At 45.1% G+C, this 14,728-nt stretch overlaps 1 protein-coding gene across 1 annotated transcript in view; it reads left to right on the forward strand.

The window, feature by feature from the left end:
• The first annotated feature begins 1,882 nt into the window (after positions 1 to 1,882).
• The window catches only part of DCHS2 (dachsous cadherin-related 2), a 121,745-nt gene continuing 108,899 nt past the window's right edge, over positions 1,883 to 14,728 (forward strand). The window contains exon 1 of the mRNA XM_066254126.1: positions 1,883 to 4,054. Within this exon, the coding sequence (XP_066110223.1) occupies positions 2,051 to 4,054 (2,004 nt within the window). The 5' untranslated portion in view covers positions 1,883 to 2,050. The remainder of the gene's footprint in view (positions 4,055 to 14,728) is intronic.

Raw genomic sequence — 14,728 nt, forward strand, 5'->3', positions numbered from 1 at the left:
AGGCAGTGCGCTGGATCCAGAGCGGTGGGAGGAGATGAAGTCAGAAAGGTGGGTAGGGCCATGTTATGTAGAATATGGTACTATTAAAAGGAGTCTGAATTATAATCCAAGTATAATGGAAATATATTGGCACGTTTACAAACATCAATCGAAATGCTTGGTTGAGAGTTACTTATAAAGCAGCAAGAATGGAGGCAGGGGAACTAGTTAAGGTGAGTTTGAGAAGGTTAAGATAAAAGAAGACTAAAGACTCAACAAATCTCCTTCATGGTAAGGAGACTCCACTAGTGAAAGGAAGCTGAATTTATGTGAATAATGTCCCTATTTACATACAACATAACTGCTATAAAATAAATTCTTTTATTATTATTAAGTGAGGGGTAGAGATGATGTTGTGGGTGTAGATTAGCAATTACCCATAAACTCCACTGTGTATTAAAAAGGCATCTTACTGTTGGCAGCAAGGGGTTCTGGTCCTCCCTAAAGGAGAGTTGCAGTATCCAGAAAATTAATTCTTCCCTTCAGTCTAAATGCAAAATTGTAGAAACCATTTGCTAATATACGGCCAGCCATTCTTAAGAGGGCACGGAGTTCTTCCTCCGGCATTCTTTATTACAGGCCATTTATCAATCTCTACCAATTATTATGGACAATTGACGGGAAACTTGCGACTATGGAAATTTATTGCCAGTTTTCTTGGGCTCAGTCACAAGCTGTTTTGAAAGTGGCATCTTTAGTGGCTCTGCCTGCCGACTTCCATACTCAGAGACGACGGTGGAGCCAGCGCAGGGAGGTGGTCGGGCCTCAGCCACCCCATCTTTCAACCCATAAATCAGCATCTTAAAACATCCTGGAAGTGTCGCGATGGCGCTGAATGTATAAAAAGAGTTCGCAAGCCAAATCCATTGTCATTTCTGGTGGCAGAGGGGAGTGACAAGGCGCTCACGTGTCGCTGTGTAGTAACGCGGCATAATAAAGCGTGGTTTACACCATGTGTGTCAGCGTTCTCGGGGTTTCTCGAAGGTTTTTTTCAAGTTCCACCGTCCCCACTTTGCAGTTATCCTGGCTGCAGCTGTGCATCGGCTTTTGACTCCATCTGTCCTTCCGCTGGGGACGAGTCTCCCTAGCCAAATGGAGAGAACAAGTTTGGCTCCCCGAAGTGATTGTAACCCCCGCCCTCTCTGCTCTGCCTGAGCCAAGCGTCTGGCTGGCGGAAGGGACAGTCAGGGGGATGGAGAGGGAGGGCGCAGGGAAGCTGCTCCCCTCACCTCACCCACCTTCGCCACTTTGCACGCCAAGCCAGGGCAGATGCTCGCCTGCGCACGCCCCAACCGCCTGACCACCCAAATCTTCCGGGCCCTTTCTCATTTGCCCCCGTCTCCTCGGTCCCTGGCCCAGCCCGGAACGCGCCCTGCTGCATAGCAGTGACTCGCAGGTTGGAATTTGCCCTCGCGTGCGCCGCGTCACACGACTGGGAGGAGACGCGAGGGGAGGTGCCGCGGGATCACTCGCAGCTTGTGCGGAGCGATCCTCCGCACCCGCCAGGCAGCGGGGCGCAGCCACCCCCGGCAGCCACCCGCGCAGCAGCCCGGGCCGCGGTTGCCTCCCTCTCTTCCCCGCACCCTCGCTCCGCCCGGCGCCCTCACTGTCGGCCTGCCTCCCTTACTCCACCCCCACCTCCGGCCCGACCCCATCCACTCCTTGTGTGTGCGCGCTTTAAATAATTTCATCCTTTTGGGCAAAAGAAAGAATGCACCTGACTTTACCAGAGGAAAACAACCAGCCGAGCAGAACAAGGAACAGGAAAGGAAAGAAAACAAGAGACTCTTATAAAGAAATCCTGGGCTGAAGAGGTGGCCGCAGAGGCAGAGGCAGGCGGACGACCTTTTCACCAGTTGCAGATGTGTATCGGGAACTCCTGCGTCAGTGGGTTTGTTCGCCAAAGTCTTTTCTTCTTTGACTCAGACACCGAAGAGGCTTCTGGATTTTTCTGTCATCCCGCAACAAGCTGGCAGTTACCCGGGAGTCTTCCCAAGGAGCTGGCGGAGCAATGAGCCCTTCTGCGCGGAGGCTGGGCGAAGGGCGTCAGCAGCAAGGGGCTCCCACCGGGAGGAGAGGGTCACCCCGCCGGCGGCCAGGCGGCGGTGGCGGCTCCAGGGCGCCGCGCTTCCTGCTCGGGCTCTTCATGCACGCGTGGCTGTGGGCGGCCTCGGGCTCATCTGCCCAGGTGTTCAACCTCAGCCTTTCCGTGGACGAGGGACTTCCTCCGGACACTCTAGTCGGCGACATTCGCGCCGGGTTGCCGGCTGCACAGCAACAGGAGGGGGCCGGCTTCTTTCTCTCCGAGGATTCAGGTGACTCCCCGCTGCTGGACGACTTTCACGTGCATCCGGACACTGGCATCATCCGTACGGCGAGGCGTCTGGACCGTGAGCGGCGGGACCACTACAGCTTCGTGGCCGCCACCCTGCTGGGCGCGGTGGTGCAGGTGGAGATCCACGTCAACGATGTCAACGACCACTCCCCGCACTTCCCCCAAGAGTACCTGCGCCTGGACGTCTCCGAGCTCAGCCCTCCAGGCACGGCTTTCCGCCTGCCGGGTGCTCACGACCCAGACTCGGGGCTGTTCAGTACACAGGGTTACACCCTGATGCAACCGTTCGACCTTTCCGAGGACCCCGCAGGACCCTTCTTCCAGTTGCGCTATGGATCTCCTGGGTCATCGTCGTCCTCATCGACCCTGGAGCCCCTAGACCTGGTGCTGCTGCGCCGCTTGGACCGAGAGGCGGCGGCGGCGCATAAGCTGCAGATCGAAGCGTGGGACGGTGGCCGCCCGCGGCGCACAGGCCACTTGCACGTGGAGCTGCGTGTGCTGGATGAGAACGACAACCCCCCTATCTTTGAGCAAGATGAGTACCGCGCAGCCGTGCGCGAGGATGCCCGGCCAGGTGCAGATGTCTGTCAGGTGCGTGCCACTGACCGCGACTTGGGGCCCAACGGCCAGGTGCGCTACAGCATCCGCTCCCGGCAGGCGCCCGGGGCGGGTGGTGGAGGCGGGCCCCTGGGAGACACGGCCTACTTCGCGGTGGAGGAGCTGAGCGGTGTGGTGCGCGTGCAGCGGCCGCTGGATCGCGAGTTTCAGCCCTGGCACCAACTGGTAGTCGAGGCCCGCGACGGAGGTGCCGAGCCCGAGGTCGCCAGCGTGCGGCTGTCCATAGCCGTGCTGGACGTGAATGACAACCCGCCCGCCATCCACCTGCTCTTCCTCACCGAAGGGGGCGCAGCGCGAGTCTCTGAGGGTGCCGCACCCGGCGACTACGTGGCTCGAGTCTCGGTTTCCGACGCCGACGGTGATCCGGAGAAGGGAGACGAGGCAGCTGGAGAGCTTGATATGAGCCCAGGGGACAGAACCATCTCTCTGACCTTGGAGGGCGCGGAGGGAGCCTTCGCGCTGAAGACTGGCGGCTCCCCGGGGGTATTTTTCCTCTGCGTCGAGGGGCCCCTGGACAGGGAGAGCCGCGACCTGTATGTTTTGCGACTGGTGGCCACAGATGCGGGGTCTCCACCGCTGAGCACGGAGGAGACTCTGCTGCTCCGGATCGCCGACCTCAACGACCAGTCGCCTGTCTTCAGCCAGGAGCATTACTGGGCCTCAGTATCCGAGGCTGCAGCCCCTGGGACCGCAGTTGTGTGGGTCAGCGCCTCCGACGCGGACGAGACTGGCACCAACCACGCCAAGCTGCGCTACAAGCTGGTCCACCTCCCCGTGCGCTTCAGCCAAGAGGCTCCGTGGCTCAGGGAGGAGTGCGCACCATCCTTTACCATCGATCCCGAAAGCGGCCTGATCAGCACCATCCGGAGTCTAGACCGAGAAGTTCAGGAGGCCGTAGAGCTGAGAGTGGTGGCCCAAGACCTCGGAGAGCCCCCGCTGTCAGCCACCTGCCTGGTGAGCATCACCGTGGACGACGTGAATGACAATGAGCCCATCTTCTGGAAGCAAGTGTACAATGCCACCCTTTTGGAGCACGCCCCCGTTGGACACTGCTTTCTGCAGGTGAGTGCATCAGGCTGGTGTATCAAAGGAAGGCCCCAGGAGGGATGAAACTGTTGTATCTATCCAGGGAAGAGAATTGTGATGTAGTGGTTGTAACCCCGTTTGATAGCAGGGAACATGAGCTCTAGTTCCTCCAATACAGTGAGATGAAGGGCAACCCTCTGGTCACCTAGCCTTTCTGCTAGGGGCGCCCTCTGGTCACCTAGCCTTTCTGCTAGGGGCTTGGGCCGAATGACCTCTAGGGTCCTTTCTACTTCACACGATATTTGGATCTTCTTTTTGCTTGTGGAATCCTGGCTTCCCTCATGCCGGATATATGCGCCCAAATTGTGGGGGACCACCATTCTCAAACAAAAGGCTAATGGCAATGTTTCATCATTATGTGGCATCCTGGGGAAATAAGGTGGCCCTCACAAATTAGTTTTACAAACAAACTAGTGTATGCCTTTGAGCATCGAAACTGTTCGGAGTAACCATTTCCAGAGACTTCCTACACATTGTCTTACCCTGTTTAGAAAAAAAAAAAAAAAAAAAAAAAGCTCATTGAGGACATCAAGTCATTTTTATCTGCTGAGGGCCAAGCTCCTCTGGTGATGCTCTTCAGGACCATGAAGAGTAGTGAGGCTCAATCATCCTTTATAAGACGGGACTTTACCCTGCTTTCTGGTAAAGTCTGCCTTTTAGAGTTCTCATCCCTTCTTCACTCTCAGGATGTTGTGATGTGCACCCTTCTTGTACTCCTGCTTATTGTATATGTGCTGCTGAAGGGAGCATGCACCCTTGCCTATTGACTCCAATTTCCTAGAAAGCTTGAGTAAATAAATAGAGCCCTAGAGGCTAGTTAGTAAGTGAAGCTCTAAATCTTAATTTGCTCCCAGCTGGGTTGTTTTAAGACCTCAATGGCTTATTTCCTGGTTCTGGGATGGGTGGGGGTGGGGGGCAGGCTTTAACTGTTTAAAGTTATGTCTCAAATCATAACCTGTAGGTAAGTGAGATGCGACTATATTATAAATATGAGCTTCATGACTGTTTCTATTTTTCTATTTTTTTAAATCCTTTGAATCTATGGGTAATAATAACCTTCATCCTTTTCTCTGGCACAATTGGCAGCTCTTTAAGTTGCTAGATTATTATAAGAAGGCGTGAAAATCAATGAATGCTTGCTGCCAAAACAGACAGATCTGCAGATGTCATTAAGATCTGCAAATGTCAGTGAGTAACATAATGGAAGATTGTTTATCACCAAGCAGAGTCTAATACGGTGCAGGTTGGCTGGTCTTCCTTCATTCATGATAGGGCCAGGCCTGGGAGTAACTTGATCAGGTCCACCAATGTCCCTCTGGTTAGAGCTCAGCCACAGGGCCTCAGGTGTACTGCAAAGGTAGCTGAGAAATGGAGAGGAGCACATGGACGCCAGGGAATGTTGACGGTTTCTGCCACATATTTCTAAAAATAAAGTCATAATAGGTGAGAGGGTGGACCATCTGGAAGACCTTAAGGGTCTTGATATAAAACAGTGCAACCTGGCTCCATTTGAAGGAAAATAAGCAGGGTGGGTCAATCGTGATTCCTTTAATTAGAACCCATCTTTAAAGCTATTTCTAAAACAGTGATACGATTCTGCCTTGAGATGTGAGTTTATGCATTATTATGACTTGTATGGGGTGGATCCATTATGGTGAGCTGAACCTGGATCAGGTGTAGGAATGCATCTTTAATGCAAAAAAACCTTTTCAGGTTGCAAGTATTGCTGTGGATAGTATTGAGTTGTGCTGATTAGAATTTCTGGAAATTCCAGTGACCTAGGGCCTCAAAATTGCAGAAACCCTCTCATTCACTGGGCTCTCTGGTGGCCTCTCCACAGCAATGATGTGAACTTTGTTCTATAAGCCCTCTAGCCAACTCTGTCCCCGAACTTCTAGGTAAGCTGCAATGGAGTGTCTTCCATATGCTTTTCTTTAAAAAAATTAATTATAGTAATTATATTAATTTTAGGTGTATAATATAGTGACTCAATGTTTTTAAACTTTTCAGTGTGATCAGCCTACTAATTTTAGTAATCATCTGTCACCATGCAAACTTATCACAGAATTATTGACTACCTGTTCAACTTTTCACCCACTCCCTATCCACTTCTCCTCTGGCAACCACCCATTGGTGTCTATTTCTATGAATTTGTTTTTGCTTGTTTTTTTTGTTCTGTTTGTTCATTTATTTGGTTTAGATTCCACATATAAGTGAAACCATAAGGTATGTGTCTTTCTCTGACTTATTTTAATCAGCATAATATTCTCTAGGTCCATACATGTCACAAATGGCATTATTTCATTCTTCTTTATTGTTCCATAATACTCCTTTATTTATATTTATACCACATCTTTATTATCCAGTCATCTATTGATGGACACCTATGGTACTTCTATATTTTGGCTATTGTAAATAATACTGCAATGAACATTAACTCTCTCAATTGTTTTATACCACTCTGTAAAAATGAACCTCCCTATCTGTGCTTAGATCTCATGGCCTCTGCTTTCTTCCAGGGCTTTGTTTAATTACATTATAGTAATTCTTATAACTGTACCTTTCTGTTGCTCTCTGCCAGTTTTCTCTCTATAGACCTCATATCTGCTAAGTTCTCCTTTGTCAGAATAAAAAAAAATGGGAAAATAAAATTATTTTCCGGATTTCCTGTATGTGAATACCATGTCATCTACTAAAACACACCCTTGAACCTTCTAGGTGTCTTAGCAATTTCTCCACATCACTTATTTGCTCTCATTACTGCTCATGCCACAGTGCTGCCCATCCTCCTGGCCCCCAGGGCTGGCTGACCCTTTTATATATTTACAACCAGATAGAAGCTTTCCAAAGACTTTAAATGTAGGGCAGATGAAAAGAATTTACCAGTAACAACCTGAGATAGGTGGTTTCTTGTCCCAGAGGATTTTCACAACCTTGTGGGCACTGGCTTGGATTTCTTAATCCCTTGCTCTCCACTGCCCCATTGTGGAGAGCCCCTTCCTAACAACCCACTGCTCAAGAGCTTCTCTCAGTATATATCTGGATGCTTTCATGGTCAAGGTGGAGGGGGATTTCTACTCTGCAGACACTCAGGTTATGCCCCCTTCCAGCCTAGTGTCTGGCTTGAAAGATTCTCCTTTTCTCAGGTTACTGTCAAAAAGACTAACTTCAACCTCTAGGCAAGTCCTTCATTTTCCACCCGCAGTAAGTCCAATGATGTGAACTTGCACTCATAGCCTTATCTTGTAACCAGGTCTTAAAATGATATAACTCCAGCATTCATACCTGAATCACCCACATGCCATAAGAAGATTATTTTCTCACATCCCTCAAATATCAGCCCTGTATTCACACACTAATTCATTAAACAACAGCATTCATTGAATAAACAATAATCAATGGACAAATATTTATCGAGTACTTATTACGTGCCAGGAACTGGTCTTGGTGCTGGAGACACAGCGCTGAGCACACGGGCAAGGTCCCTGTGCTAACCGAGTCCTGTTTTTTTCTCTCCTTCCCTGCACTGTCAGTCCTCTTGGAAGAATGACATGTGACCACTTCTCAGCCCCCTTTCCTGACCTTTTCCCATCACTATCCTAAATTCTGCCTCTCAAAGGCAGCTATGTTCTTTTATTTCAAATTCAGTGGGTTTTTCTCATTCATAACCTCCCTCATTGTCTCTAAAACATGTCGGTCTGTGGTCCACTTCCTCTTCCCTGGGAGCACCTTCACAGCCTCTGTCACCCTGCACTGTCTCTGGCTGTCCTGCCAGCTCCCCCTTTTCCTCTCCTGCCACTCCACTCAGTAAGGGCGGCTCCATGGGGTCTGTCTTCCTCCCACTTCCTCCTTTCTATACTTTCTTCTTATACATTCTCACAACCTGAACTTTCTTATTTTTATATCTCCAAGGTCAACCTCCCTTACAGACTCCAGCATAGACATTTCTCTACTTGGTCTGTATCTCTACTTCGATGTTCTCCTGGTACCTCAAATCTAACATTTCCCAAATGAAACTCATTTTCCTTCAAGTATTTTTTACTTTCTTTTATTTTCAACCTTCATTAATCAGCTCCTTTTGAATACTTTCCTATCTTTATGAATGTGTCCTTTCCGTAGATGTGTTTATGCATTCAGTAGGTGTCCATGTGATGTATTTGCTGTTTGTTGGCATGGTTGTATTTGCACTGTTGAGAATTACAGGGTAAAGAGTAAGATCATGTCTCATGTCAATCAGTTGGATAAAAAGAAGGTCTTGAGATTCCAAACAGGCTGTAAGAGAGAGCACCTGGCTGTGTGTGTTTGTTCACACGCATGTTCTGACTTTGAGGACATTTGTGAGCCTCCTAGGACGGGTGTCTGTGCAATGGGTCTTAAAAACAGCATCTACCATCTGGGAAGACATGAGAAATTGGAAGGCTTGATTCCCACTGTACTCCACAGGCTGAGAAGGACTAAACTATATCTTGTTTCTGATTCATTACATCTTTGGGAGTTATTTCCTTTTTATTAATCCCCTAGCCTTTAGTAAAGCCTTTCTAAGTGTGTTAGCTTTGTCTCACCTGTGCTATGGAGGTAAAAATGGAGAACCCAAAGGGTATGATTTAAGGGAAGAATTATTAATCTGCTTTAGTCGAAGTATTCAGGGCTAGTAGCCTCTCTCCTGATGTCTGAGTGGTGATGACAGCAAAGGATGCTGAAGTTAAGTGGTTCTCAGGAACAGTGTGAGGCTGTTTCTCTCAAGAGGCTCGGCTAACGCCAGCTTCGGAAGTTAAGAGACTTTGTTAAGGAAGAAGGTGTTTCCTAGAATCTCAGTGTCATCTTTCGTTCCTCCTCACATTTGACCACAGCAGTGGCTGAGCCCAATAGTGTTTCTTACACCTGTCACTTTATTTATACTCATGGTCATCGCCCCAGTTCTGTCTACCATCACTGTTGCTTATTGTTCCAACTGAAAGATTGTAGGCACATCTCGTATGTCACCTCTTCCCACTAAGTGTCTTCTTGATCGGTCTGGCTTGTTTCTTAATGTCCTTTGTGGTGCTACAGTTATTTACTTGTATTAGTAAAACAGGATTTTTAGTATCCTGTAGGGTTTTAATTTAATGGTATTTGCGTCTCTTGTAATTTCTAATGTCTTTAGCCTCATACACTAGAAGATCAATAACTTTGTTGAATTATACTGATGAGATACATAGCAAAAACAAAAACCTACTGGTAAGGGTTACAAATAGTCAAGGTTTTTACTTTTTTCAGTTTTCACATTATATATATATATATATATATATATATATATATATATATAAATTTGATTGTAAAGTATATTTACTCAATATATTTTATCATTGGTCCTTTAGAAAATTATGGCCTGAATTTCATTGCTTATCTTGTATTTTTTGTCTCCATCAACCAACATACTCTTATTGTTTAACTTCCATGCATATGAACAGACCTCCATAGTGTGCACCAGCTTTGACAGTCACATAATTGTACTGCCTGTATACGATTGTCTTATTCTGACTGCTTTAAATGGACTGGACCTATCTGTCCACATGCACTGAAAGCATGTCAGATTTCCCCAACACTCATTTGTGTCTGTCTCCAGGATATGTCTAGATCACCTGCCAACCGTCGTCTTTCCTGAGTATCTGACCCTTCCTGTCTTTATACCTTAGTTCCAGCATGTGCTGGGTATGCCTGTGGCTTTGCTTTGATAAGCTGTTAGGCATTCAGGGCCCACTGTAGAATTCTCACTCAGACTTTATTTTCACATCCCCCACACAACTGCTAGATTTACTTTCTTTCCCCTTTTCCTACCTGGGAAAGGTGAACAGATAATATATTTGGATATGTAATAGGGAGGATGTGCCCTAGAATCTGTGGGATGTATCTCTAGTTACAGTCTCAATGAATAACTTACCTGTAATTTGTCCAGTTCTTGGTTCTATAACTAAAGATGACTGATATTACATGGTAGAGTGTTTGTTGCTTTGAAGCTTCAAATTAGGCTGCATACAGTGATGAAAAATATAGACAGACTACAGGGTAGAGTGCTTGGGGTGAATCTCAGCTCTACTGCTGAGTGTCAGCAATAGTGTCAGCGTAGTAACATTTTTGTGTGGATAATGAATTAACACATGAATGCTTAGAACAATGCTTGACTCATACTAATTGCCCAATGCATGTTATATGTTATTAATGTTAGTAGAGAAGACTTCCAGAGATGAGGAGGAAAACTATTTTGTCTGATATAGCAAAAGGCTGAGGACTGATTGAAAATGACATTTTGAATAAAGATTATCTTCCACTCAAAGATAGAAAAGGAAGCAGAAACATTTAAATTGCATATTAGGTTTTTAGTTAGATGCATATGTTTATGACAATGAAAGCAGAAATCTGTCTTATTATGGACGCTTATAACATCTCCTTATGGGCTTACAGAATCCCAGCTGTCTTAGAAGTCTCAGAAGACCTCTCAGTAGTGATCCTTCACCCTTCCCCCCCACCTCCCCAAGTATGGCTAAGCTCTAAGAGAGACTAGGCAATGTGATACAAGTTGTGGGGAAGGCACGAAGGTCATGAGTCCTCTGGGACACACTGTAGGGCACTAACCACCATACTCAATAGACTGAGCCCCTGATCCCTCTCAGGTGCGCAGGGCATGCTTTGGGCCTAGAGAGTGTCTTAGTGTCTCTCATCCTGCTTATCGTTTCTTACTCTTTAGAATCTTTTATTGAGACAACATGGAAAAAGACAGTACTGGAGTCAGAAAACCTTGGTTCCATTCTGACTCCACCACTGACTATCTCTATTAACTTTTCTAAACACAATTCCTTATCCATAAAATCTAGTGTATTAGTCAGGGCTCTCCAGAGAAATAGAATCAATAAAATATATGTTTATATATGCATGTATATGTACATATATATTATGGTAAGGAATTGACTAGAGTGATTATATATATAAATTATAGTGTACATTATATATAAAATATATAAAATTTATTAAAATAAATTATATATTGACCCTGGCCAGTTGGCTCAGTGGTAGAGTGTCGGCCTGACCTGCAGAAGTCCTGGGTTCAATTCCCTGCCAGGGCACACAGGAGAAGCGCCCATCTGCTTCTCCACCCCTCCCCCTCTCCTTCCTCTCTGTCTCTCTCTTCCCCTCCCGTAGTGAGGCTCCATTGGAGCAAAGATGGCCTGGCACTGGGGATGGCTCCTTGGCCTCTGCTCCAGGTGCTGGAGTGGCTCTGGTCGCAACAGAGCGACGCCCCGGAGGGGCAGAGCATCGCCCCCTGGTGGGCAGAGCGTTGCCCCCTGGTGGGTGTGCCGGGTGGATTCCGGTTGGGCGCATGTGGGAGTCTGTCTGACTGTCTCTCCCCGTTTCCAGCTTCGGAAAAATACAAAAATAAATAAATAAATAAATAAACTATATATTATATAATGTGTTTTGTGGTGCAGGTAGATCAGGGGACTATTTTATGATATTATAGCACCAATAATATATAATAAATTTATTATAAGTATATAATGAATTATACTATAATGTTATTATAATGCATTTTAATACATATAAATATATATTATTATATTTATTTTATATTATATATAAAATATGCATAATTTAAGTTATTTGAAGGAATTGATCCATGTAATTATGGAGACTTAGAAATCTCATAATCTGCTGACTGTACAGGGAAACCCCAGAAAGCTGATGGCATAATTCAGTCCAAGTGTGAAGGCCTGAGACCAGGAGTCAGAGGGCAGGAGAAGAGTGATGTCCCACCTCGTGCCAGGGGATTCATCCTCTCCTTCCTTTTGTTTTGTTCAGGCCTTCAGTGGATTGGATGAGGCCCACACACATTGGCAGGGTTGGGGATAGGGTATCAGCTTTATTTGTCCAACCAGTTCAAGTGTTAATCTCAGCCCAAAACACCTCACAGATGTACCCACAAATAATGTTCAGCCAGATATCTGACAGCCTATGGCTGACACATGGAATTAACCATCACATGTTGTAATTTGTTTTAACAACACATTATTGTAAGGCTTTGAGATGATCTGTACTAAGAGGTAAGATGCAGCTGGTGTGGTAAGAGTTAAGGGTCCTTAGAGATGGGAAGGATCTTTCTGCAGTGGATTAGGATGGAGATTTCACTAGATAAGGACTTTCTAGGGAGTCTTGTCTTGTGATATATGCTTTTATTTACAACTTGTCATGGATGCATTCCATTGTACTTCTCCTGCCCCCATAAAAATGCATACATTTCTAGGTATGATCCCCTTTAAAAGAGAGTCATTCTGAATGGATTTCTGAAAGTTGTGATCAGTAACATTTCCTTTCTCTGAGGATTGAAATCTGGCAATAAATTTTATTAACACCTACACAACAGACTTCTACTAATGAGCCCCTTGCCTTCTAAATTATAAATTAAATGTAAGCAACTGTAGAAGTAATTTATACTTTCATAGCCCATTAGGGAAATTAGGCTAAGTCATTTTTACAGATACCAGGTTAATTGCTTAAAATCTTAATTAAAATCTTCATTTAAAAGGATATGTGTTTTGTGGTGCAGGTAGATCAGGTGAATATCTTAACAAATCCAAATTTTAATTAAAAGTCTATTTAGCATTAGATAGTCCAAGAGGGGATAATATAAACTGAAATGATCCTGATGTTTCTGGTTTCTGTAATGGAGCAATGGGGAGGGGAGTTTGAAGACGTGGGAGGAGACGGTCCATGATGGACTTCCAGGGTTTGACTGAAGAGTTTGGCCTTAATATACAGATGGTGCATTATAGAACTGTATACTTCAAACTTATATAATCTTATTAATCAGTGTCATCCCTAATAAATTTAACAACAACAACAACTGGCCTTTGTTACAGAAGCAACTGAGAGCTAGGGGAGGTTTTAATGTAGAGATTGACCTGGGTAAATTAAGGTTTTAGGAGGATTTGTCTTGAATTAGTAGAAAGAAGAAACTAGGGAAAGCCTGTAGGAGAGTCCTGATAATACTCTCATAATAACCCATCTGTACAGAGAGCCTGACCTAGGGGAGTGGTAGTGAAGTGTCATATGAAGGACGGCTTGCTCTAGTGCCTTCTCTGTCCAGCTGGGACTCCAGGATACACCAAACTAACTCTTGATCTTCCATACCTGTGCATATATTATTGACAAGGGATTAATCTAGTTGTATGTGTCTCCCTCCTCAATGCTTGGACTGTGGAGCATTGCTAGAGTAACTTCAAATGATGTCAGGTTCTTTTGTAAATGTAGGGTATCAGCTGGGCTTGCAATACTTATGGGTGATCTTGCTATGTTCGCCTTAACATCTCTCGGTAACTTCACTCTCTTTAAGCATCATATCATATCATGGTCACTTTACTCTTTATAGGCAATCATGCCTCTTACTCAGTAGAGATGAGAAGGTGAGAGCTTGCTTATTTTTGCCTCCCAGCATCAAATTTTTCTGTGTCTGCGTCATACAATCCCAGAGGACTAGGTGATTCTTTGACCAAATCAAAATCATCCATTCATACTCTACAACCTCTCTAGTCTTCTCCGAAATTGCTTCTCAATCATCCTCTTTCTTCTCTGTCTTTTACCCCTGCCTCTATAATGCTTTTCCCATTGCTAACAGTTGTTACAAGTCAAGAATGTGGGCGTTTCACTTGTTTACTCTACTTCCTTCTTCGGTGCCCTGTAATGATTGAGTTTGCTACCTGTTGACCCATCTCTACCCAGACCTGGCCATATTTTAAAAGACTGTTCCCACTTAAAAAAGGGTTATGGAAATCTGCTGTTGTCTTGTTCAGTGTCTGGTATTTTCTGCTGATGAATTCAGGACCTCTTGAGCTGAAGTGGCCTTCTTCAGCATCTATTAGTGTCAGAAAGTTGTGAAGCAAATATAGCTGCTAAAGTATAAAAAATGAAATGTGGGATTTATGATTGCCCATTTCTTATTATTATATCCTGTAGTTAATTGAAGTCATTAACTAATGTCTTTCATATGAAAGGAAAAGGTTGAATCAGATAAGATAGGATATTCTACTGAACAGACAAAAATATCATAGTCTTGATTATTTTTTAAATAATCTTGCTGCTTTTACCTTTTTACTCTACGGCTTTGGGGCATACTAGCCCTGCCCTATGTATGCAATAGGACACCATGTCTTTCTTACTTAGCAATTCTGTTTTAAATTTTCTTTTATATGCTGTTCACTTCATTTCAGGCTTTACCATTTTCCTATAAAAATGCAGATCTCAGATTGCCCACTGATGAAGTGTATGGCAGTTCTTTGGTAGAGAGGATGGAGAAGCCTTACTAGTACTCATTATTTCCAGCTGCCTTTGTTTTGGACAGAGGGAAAGTGATCAAGTGGTTAAAAGCTTGTACTATGGAGCCAGTCAGAACTGAGTTTGAATTTCATCTCTGTCACTTAGAAACTTGACTTTGAGCAAGTTCCCAAACTTTTGTCAGCTTCAATTTTCTCATTCATAAAATAGGGATGATTAATAGGATCTACCTTATAAGGCTATTGTGGGAACAATGAGATGGTTCATAACCAGTACATAGAGCACTGCCTGACTCAAGATAAACTCTCAGGAAACTATTATCTATAGCTTCAATTGAGTTTAATTAAA

The sequence above is a fragment of the Saccopteryx bilineata genome, chromosome 1 (genome assembly GCF_036850765.1).
Source record: "Saccopteryx bilineata isolate mSacBil1 chromosome 1, mSacBil1_pri_phased_curated, whole genome shotgun sequence".
Classification (NCBI taxonomy): Eukaryota; Metazoa; Chordata; class Mammalia; order Chiroptera; family Emballonuridae; genus Saccopteryx; species Saccopteryx bilineata.